The sequence below is a fragment of the Amblyomma mixtum genome, chromosome 8, assembly GCF_055824585.1.
Source record: "Amblyomma mixtum isolate Tamu chromosome 8, ASM5582458v1, whole genome shotgun sequence".
NCBI classification, from domain to species: Eukaryota; Metazoa; Arthropoda; class Arachnida; order Ixodida; family Ixodidae; genus Amblyomma; species Amblyomma mixtum.
In genome coordinates this window covers 99,498,804-99,522,536 of record NC_143019.1, presented here as the reverse complement: position 1 = coordinate 99,522,536, position 23,733 = coordinate 99,498,804, and the positions used below count along the sequence as shown (strand labels likewise).

General features: G+C 47.6%; 1 protein-coding gene, 10 non-coding genes and 1 pseudogene across 11 annotated transcripts; all 12 read left to right on the top strand.

The window, feature by feature from the left end:
* The first annotated feature begins 611 nt into the window (after positions 1–611).
* On the top strand, positions 612–683 carry TRNAT-CGU (transfer RNA threonine (anticodon CGU)). Its single transcript has one exon. It is a non-coding gene; the product is annotated as a tRNA-Thr (tRNA).
* Positions 684–749: 66 nt separating this feature from the next.
* Positions 750–821, top strand: TRNAT-CGU (transfer RNA threonine (anticodon CGU)). Its single transcript has one exon. It is a non-coding gene; the product is annotated as a tRNA-Thr (tRNA).
* Positions 822–887: 66 nt separating this feature from the next.
* TRNAT-CGU (transfer RNA threonine (anticodon CGU)) lies at positions 888–959 on the top strand. The gene has a single exon. It is a non-coding gene; the product is annotated as a tRNA-Thr (tRNA).
* Positions 960–1,048: 89 nt separating this feature from the next.
* Positions 1,049–2,157, top strand: LOC149333684 (uncharacterized). The gene has a single exon (XM_089557780.1). It carries the CDS (start codon positions 1,081–1,083, stop codon positions 2,155–2,157), a length of 1,077 nt encoding a protein of 358 aa, XP_089413906.1. The 5' UTR covers positions 1,049–1,080.
* A 3,941-nt stretch (positions 2,158–6,098) lies between these two features.
* Positions 6,099–6,170, top strand: TRNAT-CGU (transfer RNA threonine (anticodon CGU)). Its single transcript has one exon. It is a non-coding gene; the product is annotated as a tRNA-Thr (tRNA).
* A 66-nt stretch (positions 6,171–6,236) lies between these two features.
* On the top strand, positions 6,237–6,308 carry TRNAT-CGU (transfer RNA threonine (anticodon CGU)). Its single transcript has one exon. It is a non-coding gene; the product is annotated as a tRNA-Thr (tRNA).
* A 66-nt stretch (positions 6,309–6,374) lies between these two features.
* TRNAT-CGU (transfer RNA threonine (anticodon CGU)) lies at positions 6,375–6,446 on the top strand. Its single transcript has one exon. It is a non-coding gene; the product is annotated as a tRNA-Thr (tRNA).
* A 66-nt stretch (positions 6,447–6,512) lies between these two features.
* TRNAT-CGU (transfer RNA threonine (anticodon CGU)) lies at positions 6,513–6,584 on the top strand. Its single transcript has one exon. It is a non-coding gene; the product is annotated as a tRNA-Thr (tRNA).
* An 832-nt stretch (positions 6,585–7,416) lies between these two features.
* Positions 7,417–8,372, top strand: LOC149333679 (uncharacterized; annotated as a pseudogene).
* A 228-nt stretch (positions 8,373–8,600) lies between these two features.
* On the top strand, positions 8,601–8,672 carry TRNAT-CGU (transfer RNA threonine (anticodon CGU)). Its single transcript has one exon. It is a non-coding gene; the product is annotated as a tRNA-Thr (tRNA).
* Positions 8,673–8,738: 66 nt separating this feature from the next.
* TRNAT-CGU (transfer RNA threonine (anticodon CGU)) lies at positions 8,739–8,810 on the top strand. Its single transcript has one exon. It is a non-coding gene; the product is annotated as a tRNA-Thr (tRNA).
* A 9,420-nt stretch (positions 8,811–18,230) lies between these two features.
* TRNAT-CGU (transfer RNA threonine (anticodon CGU)) lies at positions 18,231–18,302 on the top strand. The gene has a single exon. It is a non-coding gene; the product is annotated as a tRNA-Thr (tRNA).
* Positions 18,303–23,733: the final 5,431 nt, after the last annotated feature.

Below are 23,733 nucleotides of genomic sequence, written 5' to 3'. Positions count from 1 at the left end.
AGAGTTAATCGACCCTGAACAACGGCCGCTATAGCTGAGTGTGAATGCCGTGATGTATTCGGGGGCCAAGTCGCAATGATGCAACTAGACCTGTCGAAGGCGTTTGATCGTGTGGCGCACGATGTCCTGTACTCGGTTCTGGAACAAGTGAATTTAGGCAGGGTAGTACAAGATGGGCTTAAAATGGTCTACAGCAACTGTACGGTGCAGATAATTGTCAATAAGAACCTGAGTGAAGCCGTCCCTCTGCGTCCCTCCGTTAGGCAAGGATGCCCACTCTCGCCCTTGCTGTTTGCGCTTTATCTCGAGCCTTTCTGTTTCCTTCGGTGTCCCTTATGACATAATTATGCCCCTGGGCCTGCATAGTTTATGGAAAACTCGAATGGCTGTCCGGAATGGAGATGTTGTTATTCGATCTGTAAGGGAGAACTTCGTGGAGAGTGTATGTTACTTAGGAGATGTGTACCAAGCCCATGCGCACCCACCTGTATAGTTGAGTGTGCTTCATGAATTGGTGACACTGAAGAAATTTTAACTTGTGACCGGCCGAAGCAGGCCGAGTTCTTTTAGCAATGTATCGTGTTTGGTTCAATAAAAAGGTTAAAAAAAAAGCCGCTATAGCTCAGTGGTAGAGCGCTGGTCCCGTAAACCAGCGGACGTGAGTTCGAACCTCACTGGCGGCTTCCCTTTTGTTTTGGCCCAGAGGAAGATAGTAAGTGTGTCACAGAGTTAATCGACCCTGAACAACGGCCGCTATAGCTCAGTGGTAGAGCGCTGGTCTCGTAAACCAGCGGTCGTGAGTTCGAACCTCACTGGCGGCTTCGCTTTTGTTTTGGCCCAGAGGAAGATAGTAAGTGTGTCACAGAGTTAATCGACCCTGAACAACGGCCGCTATAGCTCAGTGGTAGAGCGCTGGTCTCGTAAACCAGCGGACGTGAGTTCGAACCTCACTGGCGGCTTCCCTTTTGTTTTGGCCCAGAGGAAGATAGTAAGTGTGTCACAGAGTTAATCGACCCTGAACAACGGCCGCTATAGCTCAGTGGGATTCGGCTTCCGGCCACCGAGCGTGACGGACGTGCGATGACGGGCTCCGTTGGAGCGGCTACAGCGGCCATGTCTGGCCGCGGAAACAGGATTTTTGCCTCGGAAGATGAATATCAGGTGATTCTGCCTACCCTTCCTACAGGAAATGTTGTGTTAAACACAGTGTTTTTGCACGCTGACGTGCGGGCCCGCCCCTATCGGGTCGAAGATTTCAGGGATGCGCTGGCTCAGCTGATGCTGCTCCCCGAGGTTATCGCCTTGGGGGCGTATCGCATGAGCCATGTGTGGGCTATTACTTTCACCAGTGCTGATGCGGTGAAGAAAATTCTTGCTGCCCGGGAAGTAAAAGTGAAGGACCGCCGCTGTCTAGTTATTGACCCGGCAAACCAAGACGTCCGCGTCAAGCTACACTGGCTGCTGCACAACGTGCCCGACGAAGACGTGAGGGTAGCCTTCGCCCCGTACGGCAAGGTGAGCGAAGTCACCAAGGAACGGTGGCGCGTCCAGGGTGTCGCCAGCAAGGGGTCGACGACGCGCTTGGTTTCATTGAAAATGAATCCTGGCGTGAAACTGGAAGACCTCCCTCACGAAGTCAGGGTTGGCGGTGAGCTGGCTCTCGTGGTTGTACCGGGCAGAGCTCCGCTCTGTCTGCGCTGCCACGGTACTGGGCACATTCGCCGTGAGTGCAAAGTTCCAAGGTGCGGCGCCTGTCGCCGTTACGGACATGAGGATAGCAGCTGTGTACGCACGTACGCGAGCGCTGCCGTCCCAGTCAACAATGACATCTCGTCCGAGCTTGTCATGGACGAGGCTGACGCGGAAGACGCTGCAGCAGAGGCAGGCGACGGAGCGGAGAAGGAAAAATCCCCGGCTGTGGCGACTCCTGGAACATCCGCAACCGCGGAGACGCTCAGCAGTAAGCTGCAGCAACAGGAAGCGCCGCCTGCAGATGTTAAGACGTCAAAGAGCGAAGTCCTCTCGGGGAGTGGGGCGTCAGTTCCCGTCGTTCCCCAACATGCTGAAAGCATGGAAGTGACGGATGCGTCAACCAGCAACCAGGGAGGAAAGCGACCGCACGAGCACAGTGCGAACGGAGAGCCTAAGGCGAGCTAGGGCGACGAGCCACCCCCGAAGACTGTTGGTGTGAGGCGAGCGACGCTGAAACCGCGGCCGAATATACCGGCCGATCAACGAGCGGCGGCTAAGCCGCCGCCTTAGTTGAGTGAGTGCGTTGTGTGTGGCTTCTGTGGACGCGAGATGGCCTTTTTTGGTGACGGACTGCATGGGCTGGGTCTCCAGTCCGTACGCATGAGGCAGAGGTGCAAGAGACGTTGGAATACCGGCACTGTACCCATCGAGCACCATGGACTAGGCAAGTCGCCCTCCGCCGTCGCTTTGTGTCCTCAGGTACGCACCATACGGCTCCTGTACTTAAACTAGATGGCTTCGACACCTGTTGGAGCGTTGCGCATTGCAACAATTAATGTCAGGGGACTGGCTTCTAAAAAGCGTCAGTACCAACTAAGCCGGTTGTTCCTCGATAATGACCTCGACATAATAGCCGTCCAGGAGACCAAAGTCGAAGGACAGGAACAGACGGACCGTATGGTGCAGCCTTTTACGACACGTTACAATATTTGTGTGTGCCATTCGTCTGGCACATCGGGGGGTTGTGCTGTCTTTATTAGGAATTCCATGGGGATTGTCGAACAGAATTTAACTGTGTGTCAAACTGGCCGTTTGCTTGTAGTTGATTTTCTTTATTGCAATTTACTGTGGAGGATCATATGTGTGTATGCCCCTAACAAAGAGAACAAGCGCGAGGGATTTTTTGAGCGTCTTGAACAATACGTATGCTGTGAGCGGTTAATTGTGCTGTTGGGTGACTTTAACTGCGTATGTAAAGCAGAGGACAGAACTACAAAAAGACTTGTCCGCGACAAAAGTGCGGAATTGTTGAATTCGCTTGTACACGAAAATGGTTTAGATGATGTTGCTGAAGTTCTGTGGGTAGCATCGCATTTTACTCACTTTCAGGGTGAAAGTCACGCGAGATTGGACAGAGCGTATGTGTCCCTTGATCTTGTTCCTTTGTGCAGCAGCTACGAGGTGGAAAACATGTCTTTTACCGACCACAGCTTAGTTGCGTTTACCCTGGGAAAAAAAGAAAAGAAATCTCGTTTCTCGTGGGATCTTTGGAAGTTTAATGCACAGTTACTCGAGGATGAACGTTTTGGTAGTAAAGTTAATGAATGTATTAAAGCATTGCTATCAGCAGAGCCTGGGAACTGGGTAATTAGATGGGAAGATTTCAAACAGCAAGTGAAAATGAACGCGATTGAAAGAGCAAGCGTTATTTGCCATGATAAACGTGTTAAAGAAAAAGAACTACATTGCCAACTTGACTTGCTCGTAAGCCTGGAAAGTTCCCAGCCGGGAAGATATAAGAAAGAGATAAGAGAAACAAAAAGTAAACTTGAGATTATCGAAAAAAACAAGTATGCAGCTGCCGTGATAAGGGCGCGTGCTGAACGTCTCTGGCTTGACCAAGTGCCTACTAAACGCTCGCTTAGTGACGAAAAGAAGTATGCGACTCAAAATGAAATAAAACAAATTAGGTACAGAAACGAGGCAACGAATGATAGCAAGATGATTCAGTTAGCTTTTGTTGAACAGTATGGGGAATTGTTTGGGCGCCGTCAGCTTGAAGAAGAGGGCTTTACAGAAACGTTCTTGTCTCGTATGCCAAAGCTTGGAGATGAAATAAAACAAGGGCTGGAGGTACCATTCAGCGTAAGCGAAGTGGGAAGAGCGATCGAAGAACTGAGTACCGGAAAATCTCCTGGTCCTGACGGCCTAGGCAGTGATTTTTATAAGAGTTTCAAAGCCGAACTCACTTATGCTCTGCACTGCGTCTTCACTGAAATGTATGAAACAAAGAAAATGCCGCCGTCATTTAAAACAGCACACGTGGTTTTAGTGCCCAAGAGTGAAGACCAGGCTAAACTGCTGTCCGTTGGGGCTTATCGGCCGATAAGCCTGACCAACGTCGACTATAAAGTGTTTATGAAGATTCTTGCCAATAGACTGCAAAAGGTTATAAAGGACCTTGTAGGGCCGCACCAAACGTGCGGTATTAAAGGTCGCACCATTGGAACGAATGTGCACATTGCTAGAACTGTACTTGAATGTTGCGATGCGTTCGTGGGACGAGTTGCCATGATGCAGCTTGACTTGGCGAAGGCCTTCGATCGCGTGTCACACGAAATTCTTTTCGCCGTTCTAGAATATGCCAACGTCGGCTCTGTAATATTACAAGGTGTACAGATGGCGTACGAAAACTGTGTTACGCGTATTATAGTGAACAAACAGCTTACTGAACCTGTGCCTGTCTGTTCCTCGGTCAGGCAGGGCTGCCCGCTCTCGCCTCTGCTCTTTGCGATCTATCTTGAGTCTTTTCTGTTATCGCTGTTACACAATGATGGGATCTGTGGTTTCACTCTTCAGTCGGTGCAAGTAAAAGTGCTTGCTTACGCTGATGATATTGCTGTTTTTTGCGCGGACCAAGAAAGCGTTAAAGAAGTTGTCAAAGTTGCGCGGGCCTATTGCAAAAAGACCGGGTGCGAAGTTAACTGGGATAAGTGCATTGGATTTTGGCACGGTGATTGGGAGAGCACACCCGCAGTGTTTGCTAACATGCAATGGACGACCTCCCCTGCGAAGTATTTGGGGGTACCCTTAGAGCACTATAAGAACAGTACAGAGTTGTGGGGTGAGGTAACGCAGAGTGCAAGGAAAAAAGCGGATGGATGGAAAGGACGTGACCTTTCTGTTTTCGCGCGTGCAAGTGTGTGCAATGTATTTTTGATAGCCAGAATTTGGTATTTTTTGCAGTTTTTGCTCATCACCAGAGCAAACGTGCAGAAGCTGCATAGAGTGTTTGCTGTTTTTATTTGGAGCTCGAATTGGGAGCGAACTAGTCGAGCTAATTTGTTCCTACCGGTCAAAAGAGGTGGCCTTGGACTTTCCAACTTGTTTCTGAAACAAGTTGTCTCAAGATTTTTGTTTCTACGTGATCAAACCGATCCTTTGTTGCGCACAATGTTGCAGGTGCGCTTAGGAAATGTGTTACCGGAATTTGTTGTGTCCAGTTTCCCAGCCACGAATCGTGCTGTAACTGGGTTTTTACGTGAAGTTGTGGCTGCCTTTCACATTTTGAGCTCTCATTTTTCGACTGAATATCTGGCTGCTGTACCCAGGAAAAAATTGTACAAGGATTTGTTAGATATCTTTATACCTGTACCCTTAACCGATCCTTTTACTGCGGAGGCCCAGGCAAAGATGTGCTAAATCGAGTTAAGAAGATGCCGGTAAGACCGAACGTCAAATCCTTTTTCTTTAAATTACACTCGGGTACCCTCCCGGTGAAAACATGGCTAAACGATAAAGGCATTTTCGTACCATGGAAAGTCGACTGCACACTGTGCAAAAAACCCGAGACCATCGAACATGTCTTTATCGACTGTTGGGACCCGGTTTTCCACTGGGATATCTTGCCAAGAACTTTAAAAAAAGAGCTACCTGTTACTCCATATGGCATCCGGTTCCTGCCTATAGAAAGTGGCGAAGTGCCATACGATATGTTTATGCTACTGGGCCTCCACAGCATCTGGAAAACTAGGATGGCGGCTAGGCACGCAGACGCAAATGTGAAACCAGTCAGGGAAAACTTTATAGAAAGTGTAGTTTCTCTGAGAGATGTTCTCCGCAGTCAACCTCAGCCACCGGACTGGGTGGCAGTTATGGACAAATTGATCGAAATGAAAATGTTTTAATCCGTCGCCTTAGCCAAAGTCTGGCTAGCGACTTTTTATGCCTGCGCATGTATTGTTTTCCGGCAATAAAGAAAAAAAAAAAAAGCTATAGCTCAGTGGTAGAGCGCTGGTCTCGTAAACCAGCGGTCGTGAGTTCGAACCTCACTGGCGGCTCCCCTTTTGTTTTGGCCCAGAGGAAGATAGTAAGTGTGTCACAGAGTTAATCGACCCTGAACAACGGCCGCTTTAGCTCAGTGGTAGAGCGCTGGTCTCGTAAACCAGCGGTCGTGAGTTCGAACCTCACTGGCGGCTTCCCTTTTGTTTTGGCCCAGAGGAAGATAGTAAGTGTGTCACAGAGTTAATCGACCCTGAACAACGGCCGCTATAGCCCAGTGGTAGAGCGCTGGTCTCGTAAACCAGCGGTCGTGAGTTCGAACCTCACTGGCGGCTTCCCTTTTGTTTTGGCCCAGAGGAAGATAGTAAGTGTGTCACAGAGTTAATCGACCCTGAACAACGGCCGCTATAGCTCAGTGGTAGAGCGCTGGTCTCGTAAACCAGCGGTCGTGAGTTCGAACCTCACTGGCGGCTTCCCTTTTGTTTTGGCCCAGGGGAAGATAGTAAGTGTGTCACAGAGTTAATCGACCCTGAACAACGGCCGCTATAGCTCAGTGGTAGAGCGCTGGTCTCGTAAACCAGCGGTCGTGAGTTCGAACCTCACTGGCGGCTTCCCTTTTGTTTTGGCCCAGAGGAAGATAGTAAGTGTGTCACAGAGTTAATCGACCCTGCACAACGGCCGCTATAGCTCAGTGGAATTAAAGGAAGATCAATTTTTACAAACATACATGTGGCCAGAAGCGTCATGGAGTGTTGTGATGCTTGGGGGGAACGTGTCGCCATGATGCAGATCGATTTGCAAAAGGCCTTTGATCGCGTAGTACATGAAATTCTCTTCAGCATATTAGAACACGTTAATGTAGGTTCAGTGATAATGGAAGGCGTTAAGATGGCATATGCCGAGAGTTTCACGAGCCTTATTGTCAACAAGTGCGTCACAACACCCTTTCAGGTGTTGACATCCGTGAGGCAAGGATGCCCACTGTCTCCTCTGTTGTTTGCGATATACTTAGAACCGTTTTGTTTGAAGATTATTCATAATGAACAAGTGAGGGGTTTCCGTCTAATGGCGACTGAAGTTAAACTCTTAGCTTACGCTGATGATATAGCAGTGTTTTGCACAGACAGAGACAGCATCAACGAAACAGGGAGCATTGTAAACAAATTTTGTAGAATGTCAGGGAGCACTGTGAATTCGGGTAAATGCTTGGGTTTTTGGCACGGGAGCTGGGAGTCCAAACCTTTATCATTCCAAAACATGCAATGGACTGAATAACTGGGAAACTATTTAGGGGTACCCCTTGAGCATTACAAGGACGCCACTGAATATTGGAACTGCGAAACTGACAAAGCGCGAGAGAGAACACTAAACTGGGGAGGACGTGAGCTGTCAGTGTTTGCTCGGGCCACAGTATGCAATTTGTTTATAGTGGCGAAAATCTGGTATGTGCTTCAAGTTATGTGCATGAAGCGTGTAAATGTTCAGAAACTGCACAGAGTTCTCGCCGTCTTTGTGTGGGGCTCTACATGGGAGCGAACGAGTCGGACCAATTTGTTCCGGTCGGTGAGAGAGGGAGGTGTGGGGCTAGCCCATTTGTTTTTGAGGCAGGTCGTCTCCAGATTTATGTTTCTGCGGGACCAAAGTGATCCTTTCTTAAGAAGCGTCATACAAGTTAGGCTACATGAACTCCTTCCAAATTTCGTTGTGTCGACGAGTGACGTACGAAGCACGTGTGTCCGCGGTTTCCTGTTTGAGGTGGTTGCTGCTTTCCAGATGTTGAAAGCTCGTTTTTCTTTAGAATTTTTGTGTACTGTCTCTAAGAAGCAATTGTACAAAGATATATGTGATTTAATGATGCCCGTGCCTTTGTATCGTACATATACAGTGCAGGCCCAGGAGGAGACGTCCTAAAAAGAGTTAAAAAGATGCCAATTCGCTCTTCAGCCAAAACATTCTTCTTCCAGCTCCACAGCAATACACTGGCGGTAAAACCCTGGCTTGAAGCAAAGGGAATCTTTGTTCCGTGGTCTACAAACTGTCTATTGTGCAGAAAGCCAGAGACAACAGAACACATCTTCCTCGAGTGTTGGGATGCCGTATTCTTGTGGGACATCCTTCAAAGAACCTTAAAAAAAGACCTCCCGTTGTCACCTCGCGGCATCCGGTTTCTACCTGTCCGAGATCTTGGTAGTATACCCCTAGATATGGTCATGCTGCTGGGCCTGCACAGTCTGTGGAAAGTGCGTATGGCAGTCCGGAATGCAGACATTGATACTCGCCCTGCGAGACAGTACTTTATTGAGAGCATTTTATATGTCAGAGATGCACTCAAGGCCCAAAATGACCCCCCAGAATGGATTGGTATCATGGATGAACTTGCAAATTTGAAACACTTTTAATGAACGCTCCACCAAATGTCGGAGGACGTATTTTAACCTTTCATGTACAGTGATCTTGTTTTTCGCCAAGCCGGCAATAAAGAAAAAAAAAAAGCTATAGCTCAGTGGTAGAGCGCTGGTCTCGTAAACCAGCGGTCGTGAGTTCGAACCTCACTGGCGGCTTCCCTTTTGTTTTGGCCCAGAGGAAGATAGTAAGTGTGTCACAGAGTTAATCGACCCTGAACAACGGCCGCTATAGCTCAGTGGTAGAGCGCCGGTCTCGTAAACCAGCGGTCGTGAGTTCGAACCTCACTGGCGGCTTCCCTTTTATTTTGGCCCAGAGGAAGATAGTAAGTGTGTCACAGAGTTAATCGACCCTGAACAACGGCCGCTATAGCTCAGTGGTAGAGCGCTGGTCTCGTAAACCAGCGGTCGTGAGTTCGAACCTCACTGGCGGCTTCGCTTTTGTTTCGGCCCAGAAGAAGATAGTAACTTTGTGTCACAGAGTTAATCGACCCTGAACAACGGCCGCTGTAGCTCAGTGATTGCACTTCCGGGCGCCGAAGCGAAGATTCCACTTCCGGACGCCGAAGCGAACGGACGTGTGATGACGGGCTCCGTTGGAGCGGCTACAGCGGCCATGTCTGGCCGCGGAAACAGGTTTATGTCAACTGATAGTGAGTACCAGGTTGTTCTGCCCAGTTTGCCTTCAGGTCCGTTCGTTGTGAATACAGTTTTTTTGGCACGCGGACGTAAGAGCTCGCCCGTACCGGGTAGTAGATTTCCGCGACGCCCTCGCTCAACAGTCGGTGCTCACCGAGGTTATCGCCTTGGGGGCGTACCGCATGAGCCATGTCTGGGCTGTCACGTTCAAGGACGCTGAAACGGCGAAGAAGCTAGCCAGCATTGGTGAATTGCAAGTGAAGAAGCAGCGCTGCCTCGTCATCGACCCGGCCAACAGGGACGTCCGCATGAAGGTGCACTGGCTTCTCCACAGTGTACCGGATGAGGACGTACGCCTCGCCTTCGCCCCGTTCGGCAAAGTCACTGAAGTCGCCCGCGAGCGTTGGCGGGTCCAAGGAGTGACCGACAAGGGCACTACCACCAGGCTCGTGACACTGAAGCTGAATGCTGGAGTGCAAATCGACGATGTGCCCCATCAGCTAAGTGTTGCAGGTGAGCTGGCCCTCGTGGTTGTGCCGGGCAGGGCTCCGCTCTGCCTTCGCTGTCGCGGCACGGGTCATATTCGCCGCGAGTGCCGCATCCCACGGTGTGGTGCCTGCCGGCGCTTCAGACAGGAAGACAGCCAGTGCGAGCGGACATATGCCAGCGTCACCGGACTGGGGAGCAAGGAGGATACGTCCGACTTGCTAATGGATGAGGCGGACGTCGAGGAGTTATCGTCGGCGGGAGGCAGACAAGCAGCGCATTTGCCAACGGCAAATCAGCCTCAAATGCAAACTACGCAGAAACCTGTCGTTGTGGCAAACGCCGCGGAACGGCAATAACCGCCTGCCCAGGACGTCGCGGCTACGCCGAAAGGCGTAGAAAAAAAGCAGCCTGAACCGCACGTGAGCGACGACCACACCGCGGCAGAGAACATGGACACATCCCGTGAATCAGTGAGTCCCGCAGCCGGGAAGCGGGCGCATGAAGACACCACCAGCATGCTGCAGCAGCGGGACGAAAGCGGCGGGGACGAGCCGCCGCAGAAAACGCCAGGTAGGCGGGCGTCGTTCAAGCCGCGACCGAACATTCCGGTCGACTCTCGACAGGCGGGTAAACCGCCTCCGTAGCTTTGTGTTGCCTTCGTCATAATGGGAACGGGGGTATTTCTAAGCTATATGGCTGTGTCGATGTGCCGTTTTCTTTTCGTATCGAGGCAAGGTGCTGTTGGCACCAAGGTTCTTCCTGCAGGCCCCAGTGTATATTTTGTTGGCAGACTTGCGGTGTGTATATGGGCACACAGACCTGGGGAGCGAGAATTCTTTCCGGCGATGGGCACCATTCCATTGTGTTACCATGGCTCTTAATCTCGGGGAAATGCTACGCGTAGCAACGTTAAATGTCCGGGGGCTAGGTGCAAGAAGGCGACAGTGTCCGCTAAGCCGCCTTCTTCTTGATAAAGAATTACACTTAGTTGCCGTACAAGAGACGAAAATCGAAAGCCAAGAACTGACCGACTGAATGGTGTCCAATTTCCGTACGCATTTCGATGTATGCGTTTGTCATGCGAATGGTGGATCAGGTGGTTGCGCCCTTTTCATCCCTAATAACTTGTGGATCTGTGTACAGTCAGTGTTGTCATGCCAAAGTGGTCGCCTTTTAGTTGTTGATTTTGCTGTTTAGGATTTATCTTTCCGTGTCATTTGTGTCTATGCACCCAACGTTGAGACCGAGCGTCGATCTTTCTTTGAACGTGTTGAAGCCTACCTTAACTGTCACAAAGTGTTGATATTGTTGGGCGACTTTAATTGCGTATGTACAATGGATGATCGCGCTAAACGCACACGAGTTCGGGACAAGAGCGCAGAAGTATTAAGTGCCCTGGTGCATGATTATGATTTAGAAGACATTGGTAGCGTATTGACGAATGGTACACGTCCTCAGTACACCCATTTTCAGCGTGACAGCCACGCGAGATTAGACAGATTATACGCATCACCCGAACTGGTTTCTTCATGTGCAGCATATGAAGTGCAACCAGTCCAGTTCAGTGACCACTGCTTGGGTAACTGCAACGTTTGGAAGAAGGCAAAACGAAATTCGCTTCAAGTGGAACCTCTGGAAGTTTAACGTGAAGCTTTTGGAAGATGATGCATTTGTTACCGCAGTAACGGAAGAATTAGAGAAGTTGCTCACACTGGAGCCAAACCAGTTCGGAGTTTAATGGGAAGAGTTTAAACAGAGAGTTAAAATAACAGCCATCGAAAGAAGCAGCATCAATAAGTTCAACCAGAAACAAAACGAAACAAAACTTCGCCAGGAACTAGAATTCTTGATAAGCATGGAAAACATTCAGCCCGGTAAATGTACTGAGCAAATAAGGCGGGTGAAAACACAGCTCGAAACTATAGACACAGAAAGATACAAAGCGGCAATTGTACGAGCAAGATCCGAGAAGCTGTGGGCGGGAGAAACGCCAACAAAGCGCACATTATCCGACGAAAAAAGATACGCATGTCGGAAAGAAATCCGGCAGCTTGCCAACGGAAACGAGATCACGACTGACCAAAAGGTTATCAAGACAGTGATGGCCGAGCATTTTCGGAACTTGATAGGTCACCCACGTGATACGAAAGACAGCTTCCAGAAAGAATTTCTTTCCTTTATGCCACAGCTGGACGAAGAAGTACAGACGCAACTGGAAGAACCGATAACCGTCAGTGAAATAGAACACGCAATAGATGACCTGTCCCTTGGCAAAGCACCCGGGCCTGACGGCCTAGGAGCTGCCTTTTGTAAAGCTTTCAACTGTTCTGTTGTTCAGATTTTGCACAATGTCATCACTGAGGCATACGACGAAAAGCGATTTCCTTTATCATTCACAACGTCACACGTCGTGCTGATACCAAAGAGTGACGATGAAGCAAAACGTCTCTTGCCAGGGTTTTATCGCCCGATAACCCTTGTCAATGTGGACTAGAAAATATTTATGAAGGTATTAGCGACACGACTTCAGCGCGTTATAACAAAGTTGGTAGGGCCGCATCAGACTTGCGGCATCAAAGGCCGAAGCATTGCAACAAACGTGCATGTCGCGCGAACGGTCCTCGAGTGTTGTGACGCTTTTGGCGAGCGCGTTGCGATGATGCAGCTTGATCTGGCCAAAGCCTTCGACCGTGTCTCGCACGAGGCTCTGCTCTGCATTTTAGAGCATTCTAACGTAGGCTGCGTTACCACTGAAGGCGTCAGAATGGCGTACACTGACTGCTCAACGCGAATCATCGTAAACGGGGAACTGACAGTCAGCCTGAGCGTTCGCTCGTCGGTGAGGCAGGGATGCCCTCTTCCGCCCTTGCTGTTCGCGGCTTACCTTGAGCCCCTATGTTTGGCAATTGCAAACAATGAACGCATAACAGGATATAGAGTACGTGAGGCAGAAATAAAAATCTTGGCCTACGCGGATGATATCGCCGTATTATGCGCAAACAAAGAAAGCATTAAAGAAGCCACAGCTGTTGTTGAACAATTTTGCGAATACACCGGAGCCCAGATAAATTGGGACAAAAGTTATGGATTTTGGCATGGAGACTGGGACGCCACGCCGGAGCAATTTTGTCGCCTTCATTGGTCAACAGTTCCTAAACCATACCTCGGTGCGCCCCTCGAGTGTTATCGTGATCCTGAACAATACTGGACCGATCAAACAACGAAGGCAAAAGAAAAGGCTGATGCATGGCAGGGAAGACTGCTGTCAATGTTTTCCCGTGCGACTGTCTCCAATGTCTTCCTAATTTCAAAAATATGGTATGTGATGAACGTGTTGTGTGCATCGCGAACGAGCATACAAAAAATCCATCGTGTCCTCGCTGTTTTCATTTGGTCCTCGACCTGGGAGAGATCTGGCCGAACTAATTTGTTTATCTCAGTCAAGTGTGGTGGGCTAGGTCTGGTTCACTTGTTTTTTGCGGCAAGTCGTGTCACGATTTCTTTTCTTAAGGGATCAAAATGACCCCTTTCTCCGCACCGTGATGCAGGTGAGGCTACGTAGACTTCTCCCAGGATTCATTGTGACGTCATGCGATAACACATGTGGCGCTGTGACTGGTTATCTGCGCGAAGTAGTGCTCGCGTTCAGGTTGTTAAACGTGCGGTTTTCACAAGACTACTTGTGCAGTGTTAGTAAGAAGAAACTGTATAAAGACCTTGTTCACACCATGCTACCTGTACCGTTATACCGTTTACCACACCGTGGACGCCCTGGACAAAACGTACTCAAATGAGTAAAGAAAATGCCAATATTACCTTCAGTTAAAACCTTTTTCTTTATTTATTTATTTATTTATTTATGTACATACTGCAGACCATGGTTAGGTCCAAGCAGGAAGGGCAGGTGCACAAAAAGCAAAATTATAGCAACAAAAATACAATACAGCAAAGATAATGTAGTAAAACAACAATACAGCAATGCAAGACAAAGCAGAAAAAATACATAATACGCAATATGAAAAAAGATGGCTGAGGAACGCGTCTGATTTTCAGGGTTGATTAGGTTCGGTTAATGAGTTCCAGTCGGATATGGTGCGTGGGAAAAAGGAAAACTTGAACGAGTTAATCCGGGCAAAATATGGTTTTAAAAGAGCTTTGTGATAGTGTCGTGTATTCCGTGTTGGCATTGGGGAAAGATAAGCAGAAAGGTCAAGTCTGAGTTTATTGTTAAGAAGTAATGAAAGAAAATCTAAACGAAAATTTCGTCTCCTTAACTGTAGTTCTTCAATACCGTTAGCATGCATCAAGTCTGAGGGGGAGTCAGTGGGTAGATATTTTGAATATATGAATCTAATTGCTTTCCTTTGAATGTTCTCGAGCTTTCTTATGTTAGACTTAGTATACGGGTCCCAAATTATGCAAGCATATTCAAGCTTGGGTCTAATTAGAGTATTATAACCTAAGAGCTTAACGTTAGCGGGGACGTTTCGAAGTTTATGCCTTATATAACAGAGCTTACGGAATGCGAGTGAACAGATGATATCTATGTGAGAGTTCCAAGAAAGGTTATTAGTAAGTGTTACACCCAAGTACTTTACGGACGCTACTTGTTGCAATGGTGATGATTCTAATTTATATACATATTCTAGAGCGTTTATCTTGTTAGTTATGCGAAGAGAAACGCTTTTATCTGCGTTCAGTGTCATGTCCCAGCGCTTGCACCACTGTACAATATTAGTAAGCGTATTTTGTAGGTCACTCTGATCGTTTTCATTGCTAACATCGCGAAATAGGACACAGTCATCAGCATATAATCGAATATGTACGCCAGGGCAAACTTCATTGATGATGTCGTTAATGTATATTAGAAAAAGTAGTGGCCCCAGTACGCTTCCCTGTGGCACACCTGATGTGACTGGGAGACAGCCAGACTGGTGCTGACCGATTGAAACATGTTGACTCCGGTTAGTTAAATAATCATTTATCCAGGAAATAAAAATAGGCGGAAGTCCAATAGTTTTTAGTTTTAGAATTAGGCTGTGGTGTGGCACTTTGTCAAACGCTTTACTGAAATCTAGAAAGATCGCGTCAATCTGGCTGTTATTGTCAAGTGATGCCGCAAATGAATGGATGACTGAAAGTAGTTGAGTTACTGTGGAAAACCCTTTGCGAAAACCATGCTGGTAATCTGTAAGAATGTTGTTGCGATCTAAGAATTCATTAATGCTAGTTGCGACAATATGTTCCATTAATTTGCAGCAAGATGACGTTAAGGATATAGGTCGATAATTGGTCACCTGAAGGCGGTCGCCTTTTTTAAATACAGGTACGACTCGGGCTATCTTCCAGTCCTCAGGTACACATCCGGTTAACAATGACACGCGAAATATAATAACCAAAAACCTGGCCAGAGATTCAGCATACCTCCGAAGAAAACCGTTAGGAATATCGTCGGGCCCTGGGGATGATTCAATTTTCAGGTTTAGTAACATTGAAACGACACCATCATATGAGATGAAGTTAACTTCAGATGGATGTGCTGAAGTTGTGCTTGGTGCATCGTACGGTTTTGGTTGAGAAAATACACTGTGAAAGTAATTGTTAAAATGGTGAGCAATGGCAGGCGGATTGGTAACCGTTGTACCGTTGATAGTAATTTCTGATATAGGGGCTTTTTTATCGCTAATGTGGCGCCAGAATTTACCCGGGTCGTTTTTTATGAAGTTCGGCAGAGTTGTTTTGAAATAATAATCTTTTGAACGGCGTACAGCAAGGGCGAGGCTTTCTCTTAAATGGTTGATTGTGCTCTGCTGTGCGCGATGCTTTTTTAGCCTTTTGATTCGGCGTCTGAGATGAATGATACTGCGTGTCATCCAAGGCGTCTGCTTGCGAATGTTTTTGTATTTTAAAGGTATGAAATTTTTAAGGCAATAGTGACACATTTTCTTAAACTGATTCCAGAGTGCGCAGGCGTCGGTTCCATCAAATTCGACAATGCATGTTTCAAGATGCTCAATAACTGAGACATCATCGGCACGTGTGAAGTCCATGATAGGATGTGCTTTACATGTTTTTGTTTTGGCAAGCGGTTTTATGGGAATGAAAACACTAACAAGATGATGATCTGAAAGTCCTGGTGCGACAGACACGTTGCAATCATGGAAAACTTGGGGAACAAATGCAAGATCCAACACTGAATTACTCATGCGAAATTCGCGGGTTGGCTCGCGAACCACTTGACACAAGTTGTGCGTGAACATAATGTCGAATACAATATCCACGTTTTTTTTGTACCCGGAACATGGCTGCAGACGTTCCCAGTCAACGCCAGGTAAGTTTAAATCACCGAATAGCAATATTTTACTCTTTTTGTAATTTGACATGTGAACTTGTAACTTAGTTAGATAATCTTGTGTTACATTAGGAGGCCTGTAAACCGCATACAAAATAAAGCAATGTCCCCAGCAAAACAGTGTCATGCAAAGGCACTCAAGATCAGGTACATCTTCTAGCGAAACAGCCTGTATATTATTTTTAAGGAGTACTGCAACTCCTCCACCTCTCGAGGGCCTGTCCTTGCGAAATACCTTGTACGAGGGTGGAAAGATGAGGTCATCGGTAATCTCGCTGTGCAGCCAAGTTTCTGTTATAACCGCAACGTGAGGGTCATGTTGCAGGAGAAGGATTTCAAGCTGCTCGGTTTTATTGGCGACGCTTCGAGCGTTAACATTAATTATTCGGAGATGCTTATTCACTGTCACTGTCGCAATTCCTTTGTCGCCTCTATTACGTTTATGTTGGGGAATTCGGTATTTAGAAGCACAGACCTTTTTATGGCTTAGAATTGCGTGATCTATGGAGTTGACTGCACCGCTGAAGGCGTTAAGGGTCGTGCCTGTTTCGTACGATAGTTTTTTCGCAAAGGCACATTGTCGTTCTTTTCATAGTCCCAAACGTAGGCTTGACTGTTGATAAAAATTTTGTCGAAAACTAACGAAACTTTGTCGCCTTTATCGCGGTTAGGCTTGGTACTGTTCCAGAGATTTCTTCTTATGTCTCTTGTTTTATAGGATAAGTCTTCACCGATCGATATCCCACTGTCTTTCAGTTTACGTCCTTGCTTTAGAATTTCGGTTTTTTGACGAGAGTCCAGGAGCTTGAATATAACTGGCCTAGTTTTGTTCTCTGCAGGTTTTCCCAAACGATGAATGCGCTCTATGGTAACTGGTGCGAGATCAAGTTTGTCTTGAATGATCTTTTGGTTAACATCACGCTCCAGGGACTCAGAAGTCTCGTCTTCCTCTTCTTTGAAGCCGTAAACAATTAAGTTAGATCTACGGCTGCGGTTTTACAAATCATCTATTCTGTTTTCCAGGTTTTGAATTACACGATTCATAGATTCGAGCTGGTCTTGACAGAGAACGATTTTGGCTTCCAGTCTCGATACTGCGTCCAGCTTAGTTTCTATGTCAGTCAACCGTTTTTCTTTTATCTCTTTGATGTCTGCAGCTATATCTTCCAGTTGTTTTGAAAGTTGTGCATTATTGGGACCCGGATTTGTCTCAATATCACCATCCAGCACTAACAATTCTTTCAAGTACAGAGCAACTCGATAGAAGAACCAACATATCCATGGGCACGGCAGCAGAAATAGAAAGGGATCACTAGAACGAATACATTTTGCGTAGCGTTTCCTCACCTGCGGAATGAAGAGGAACGGATTAGGTGACCGCATCCCTGAAATGCCACCGTGCCCAGTGGGCGCGCCGGTCCCGAGTGGGTCATTTATAGGCTGGTGATGTGGTGGCGCTGTTCCTGGGTCATGCACGCTGTCATCGGTGCGTGTAGCCGCTGACTGTCTTATCATGAAATTCCAGGGCGTCGGATGAAGCACAGGATCCACGTGAAAGGCGGTGATGTTCTGGATGACGAACTCCTTTTCATGCACAGGCGGCCCGGCGAAGCAGCTGGCGGTGGCCAACAGCACACCGATCCACAACTGCGGAATGAAGAGGAACGGATTAGGTGACCGCATCCCTGAAATGCCACCGTGCCCAGTGGCATTTCAGGGGGCAAGCTACATACCAACACACTTCCAGTTAAGACCTGGCTTCAGGAAAGAGGCATCTTCATACCGTGGTCAACAAACTGCTTTTTATGCAAAAAGCCCGAAACCATAGAGCACATATTCCTAGACTGCTGGGACCCGATTTTCCGTTGGGACGTACTCCAGCGCACATTAACGAAAAAGTTGCCTCTTGACCCATATGGAATACGAATCCTGCCGGTAGACGCTTCGGACGATATACCGTACGATCTTATCATGGTCCTGGGCCTCCACGCGCTGTGGAAAACGAGAATGCAGTTTGAACATGCCGAACCTGTCGTGCGTTCTGTCAGAGACCACTTTATCGAAAGTATCGTATGTCTCAGAGAAGTTTATCGAGCGCTCCCTGATCCACCAGAATGGATTGCTTGTCTGGATGCATTGGTGTCTCTGAAAAAATTTTAGTGTCATGTTAGCCCAAGTGTGGCTGATATGTTTTACTCCTTGTACCCTTTCATTTTGACTATAATCCTGGCAGTAAAAAAAATAGCTCAGTGGTAGAGCGCTGGTCTTGTAAACCAGCGGTCGTGAGTTCGAACCTCACTGGCGGCTTCCCTTTTGTTTTGGCCCAGAGGAATATAGTAACTTCGTGTCACAGAGTTAATCGACCCTGAACAACGGCCGCTATAGCTCAGTGGTAGAGCGCTGGTCTCGTAAACCAGCGGTCGTGAGTTCGAACCTCACTGGCGGCTTCGCTTTTTTTTGGCCCAGAGGAAGATAGTAACTTTGAGTCACAGAGTTAATGGGCCCTGAACAGCGGCCGCAATAGCTCAGGATTCTACTTCCGGACGCAGAAGCGAACGGACGTTTTATCATGTGCTCCGACGGAGCGGTGTCAGCGGCCGTTGCTGGTCGCGGAAACAGGTTTTTTGCTGCTTCGGATGAAGAATACTAGGTCATCTTGTCAGCTCTGCCAACAGGAAAAAATTGTTTTCAATGACATCTTTAAATTCAAATTCAAATTCAAATTCTTTATTTCTGCCTTGTAAACATACAGACAGCGGAGGCGCAGAAAAAGCTGAGAAACAGCTTGACTAAGCCGCAGCCCCCTTTCGCTTGGCAGCAGCTTGACAGCAAGACTTTTAATACAGAAGGTGATAACAAGTATACAATACAAGAGAAAACGAAAGAACATTATACAATATTGACACAATATTCACATTGGGTAGACACAGGTAATGGCAGCAAAGGAGAGAAGAAAAAAAAAACACAAAACAAAAATCCTACATGCTAGCATACAAAGCACGCAAAGACCTGTTTGACGAACTGAAAAGGTCAAAATTATTATATATATACGCGTTTAGCAGGGACGGAAGAGTGAACTGCAGGCGTTCTCTATCCGAGTTTAACCGTGGGGTCGGGACTATCCACGTCTCCGCATGCCTTGTTGTGTAGCTTGCATCTCGGGTATGTAGTTCAGCTAGTTTACGTATGTGGTTTACATTTCTACGTGTTTCGAGTTTAAACCGGACACTCAAGCGATATTTATACAAGTTGTGTATTTTTAGCACACCACTTTGTAGAAAGAGATCTTTGCTTGGCGAGTCCCAGGGGACATTGTAAACATGACGAAGGAACTTTTTCTGAAAAATGTAGATACGCTGAAGACAGCTAACCGTAGCTGTGCCCCACACTAGATGGCAGTAGTTTAAATAGGAGTAGAAAAGTGAATTGTAGAGGAGTAACTTTACTGTTCTTGGAATGACGTATCTGAGCCGACTTATGACTCCGGTTATTTGAGCCAGTTTCGTGACAATATGGTCCGTGTGGTGTTCCCAAGACATGCTGGAAGAAAAAACTACTCCAAGGCATTTAAATTGTTCAACTATGTCTATACGTCGCGAGTTTAGTTTAATCTCGATGGGGGAAGGAAGTACTTTGTTTTTAGGACGAAATATGACAGCTTTTGTTTTCTTCTCATTTATACGCATGTATCTGGATTCGGACCACTTTTGTAATTCACTCAAGGTGTCATTGCATTCCCGAACAAGGAGATCAAGGTCATTTCCAGTAAAAAAGATGCTAGTGTCGTCAGCGTAGATAATAAATTTTGCGGCGGAGTTAATGTTGGAGATATCATTTAGGTACATATTAAAAAGTAATGGTCCCAATATACTACCCTGGGGAACGCCAGAAGTAACAAGTTTTAGTTCAGATGTCACATTGTCTATGCTTACAGCCTGTTTTCTATGCGAAAGATATGATTTCAGGATCATTTGAGCCAGTCCACGAATACCACAACGCTCCAAGTTTTTCAGGAGTACACTGTGGTTTACTAAATCGAATGCCTTCGAGAAGTCCACGAAGACACCAATAACAAAGGCCTTATTTTCAAACTGTGTTAGTATATATTCCTTTTGTTCGAGTAGTGCTAACTCGGCAGATTTATTTTTACAAAACCCAAATTGATTAGGTGACAAAAGGTCATGTTTATCAATAAAATCAGACAACCGTGTATAGAGAACTTTTTCAAAAGCTTTCGAGAATATTGGGAGTATCGATACTGGTCTATAATTTCCTAAATCATTGCGGTCTCCTTTCTTATACAAAACCGTTACTTTGGCTATTTGCATTTTTTTAGGAAATGTGCCCGTAGTAAAGCATAAGTTAAATATATCTGCAAGAACAGGGGCAATAACTCTTATAACATGCTTGACAGGCCTCACTTGAATGCCGTCAATGTCACAGCTATGGCTGTTATTTAGGCTTTGTACGACTGATATAACCTCCTCTGTCGTAACTGGGTTCAGAAATATTGTGTCCCTATTGTAAGAGCTAAAATAGGTGTTGAAATCACTTGACGGGGTGTTATGGGCAAGAGTGGTAAAAAAGTTGTTGAAGGCATCTGCCAACTCTCTGCCGGATACATCTTTGTTATCAAGCTTTAAAGCCCGCGGGGCAGCCTGTGGTTGCTCACGCCTCAGTAAGAAATTCAACCTTGACCACAACAGATCGTGGCGACCATTTTTAATTTCAAGAAATGTCGCGAAGTATTCCGCACGAGCGAGACGTAGCTTTTTTGTTAATCTATTTCTGTATTTCTTAAAAATGCTTAGGTCATCTGTTGAACGTGTGTTTAAAAAGATTTTGTACAGTTTGTCTTTCGTTTTAATTTCTTGGCGCAACTCAGAAGATATCCAAGGTTTGCGAGTTTTACGCTTTATTGCACGCACTTTTAGCGGGAAAGAGGAATGGTAGAGCTGTTTAAATACTCGGAGGAACTCATCGTAAGCCTCATTTGCGTCACTGGTAACGTCAATACTATCCCACTCAACTTGTTCTAGTGAACTGTGAAATGAATTGAGGGTAGCATTGGTTATACTTTGGTACTTCGCTTTCTCCTGTCGGTACTTTACCAGTCTAGTCTTATTTATGCATGCAAACACTGGAAGGTGGTCACTGATCGCACATGATATTACGCCCGACTCAACTATCGGTTGGGAAGTGTTCGTAATCAGCAGATCAAGAAGTGACTCACTTTCTTGTGTTACCCTTGTTGGGTCGTTAATAAGATTAATAAATCCGTTCGAGGCCAAGACTGCGTTAAAGTCTCTAGTAGAGGAGTTATCCTTCAACATATCGATATTAAAATCACCTCCAGCTATTAGAGTGTATTTGTTATCTGTTATAAATGAAAGAAAACAGTCGTAAAATTCCAAAAACCTAACCATATTTCCCTTCGGTGGACGATAGCAAACCGAAAACACGAACCTGCCAGTACAGGCTGATAGCACTTCAAAATCTTCAGTAATAAGACTGTACGAGTCCAACTTGTCGCATTCAATGTCATCTGACACGCTGATTCAAAGAACAGGCCTTTCCGTGTTCTTCCGGGATGCGTTGGTTCGTCTAGGTTTGCTCCCCGAAGTGCTGGCTTTGGAGGCGTACCAGATGAACGATCAGTGAGCTGTCACAGTGAAGAGCGTCGACGCGACGAAGAAGGTTTTGACTGCCAGTGATGTGAAACGGAAAAAACAGCCCGTATATCCTCGTGGATCCGAACAACCAAGACCTTCGGCGTAAGATTCACTGGGTGCTTTACGGCGTCGCCGACGAGGATGTGCACGAGGCCCTGTCCCTGTACGGAAAGGTGACGAACGTGACGAAGGAAAGGTGGCGGGCTCAAGACGTGTACAAAGGCCCCACAGCGCGTACCTTGAAACTGAAAGTCGGAGTGAAGACTGACGACATTCCACGCCGTCTGAGAAGTTCAGGTGAGATCTCACTTATTTTTATGCCGGGAAAGCCGCCGCTCTGCATGCGGTGCAAGTCGACCGGACATATACGACGGGATTGCAAGATTCCGTGCTGCAGCCTGTGCCGCCGCTTCTGACATTACGAGGGGCAGTGAGTGAAAACGGAAGCAAGTGCGGCGGAGTCTGTAAAGGTGATGGTTTTGTGGAGCACTTAATGATGAAGCGGAGGCCGAAGAGACATCAGGGGCACAACGGGGTCTCAAAGAAGCGGATACGGCGGCTACCTCGTCTCTTCTGAGCAGGTGCCTGAAGACCGTGAGAACACTGTTCAGGCACCACCCACCATACAGCATGAATATGCTACGGCACGAGAATCTAACGCAAGAGAGAATTCCTTGGGCGACGGTTTCGCGGCTGTTTTCAGGGAAGACACAGCCCCCATGGACGCTAGTGAGGATGTGTGCAGCGGCGCTGCGGCGAAGCGTACTCGTGAGGATGACGAAATCTTGACAGGCACTTCAGAGAACACCGAGAATGAGGAAGCGCCCGCAAAGACTGTCCCAACTCGGCGCTGTAGTGCCAGAGCCCACATTTCGCTGGGTGGCCTCTCTGGAAACAAGCGCTGCGCGCCCGCCGTCGCTCAAAGCAGGCCCAGACTCTCTCGGACATGTCGCGACGTGCAGCGTGACTCATCCCGCCAGGCCGGCGCCGACACGGACCCTTCCTCTTCCCCTCCTCTCCGTCGGTGCGGGCTCCTCCGACGCGTCATCGGCCGTCGCCTCTCGACCATTGGTCTAATTTGAACGGTGGCCAGTGCCGTGACCTGATTGGAGGATTTGAACGGCTGGCTGCCGTAACCGTTACCAGCGGCTTTAAAAGCGGAGCCGCGCTGAACCCGACCAGCAGACGAGCAGCAGAAGAGCCATCACGCCGGAGCTACGCTCGCCGCCGGGGCCGCCCTTCTTCTTTGTGCTAGCCCGTGGTGCTCTTGACCCTTGTATCATGTAAAAGCCCTTGTACATACTGTACATAAAAGTCATTTTACTCACCGTCGCACCGTCGCCTCGACCGTTTCCTGGCTCGGACACCCAGTCCCAACAGTGGTGGCAGCGGTGGGATGCCCAGACCTAACAGTGGATGGCAGCTGCGGGATCGACCGGCGTCAGCTACCTCGGCGCGGTGAGTGCCTGATGTTTTCTCCTCAATTCGCCAGACTGCTCTAGCACACGTGATTGTAGTCTAGAGTAGGGCTGTGTGTGTAGCACTGTGGAGAGCTTTGCTATTTCGAGCCAAGTCGGGGCGCTTTGAAACGAAAGCTGGTGCAGAGGGAGTAAACGAGGCGTTGTTGGAAAGAATCACTTGCGCGTGTCATACTAGTAGCGCTATAGTAGTGAACGGCAAGGGAATTCTAAGAAAAGGGCAAACTACAAGAGGCTATTGCGCGCGATGGAGAACTTCAAAGTGAAGGAACTCATCGAAATTTGTGAAGAGTTGGGCATTGATTTGGGCCCCGCAAAACCAAAGCAGGCTATTCTTGAGATCATGCGAAAGGAGAATGTAACGGCTGAGGAAGCCAATGAGGCCTGGGAAGAGATCACAGAACGCCGTGAGCGCGAGGAGGCCGAAAGACGCCGTGAGCACGAAGAGGCTGAAAAACAGAAGCAGCTTGAGCGCGAACAGGCAGAACGTGAGCGCGAAGAGGCAGAAAAACAGAAGCAGCTTGAGCGCGAAGAGGCAGAAAAACGGAGGCAGCTTGAGATAAAACGGCATGCCCGCGCTAAGAAACTGATGGATCTGGAGCTTGAAGCGCATGAGATCGATTTCGAGAGATATAAAACATTGTCCGCTCTGCATGAGACTGACGGTCAGCAGCTGAGACAGGCCGCAGCCCTTCGTGATCGCCGAAGATATGGCGAAATATTTAGCG

Bases quoted from the DNA above. Each gene is read 5' to 3' on its own strand.
- LOC149333684 (XM_089557780.1), top strand. From the start codon at position 1,081: ATGACGGGCTCCGTTGGAGCGGCTACAGCGGCCATGTCTGGCCGCGGA.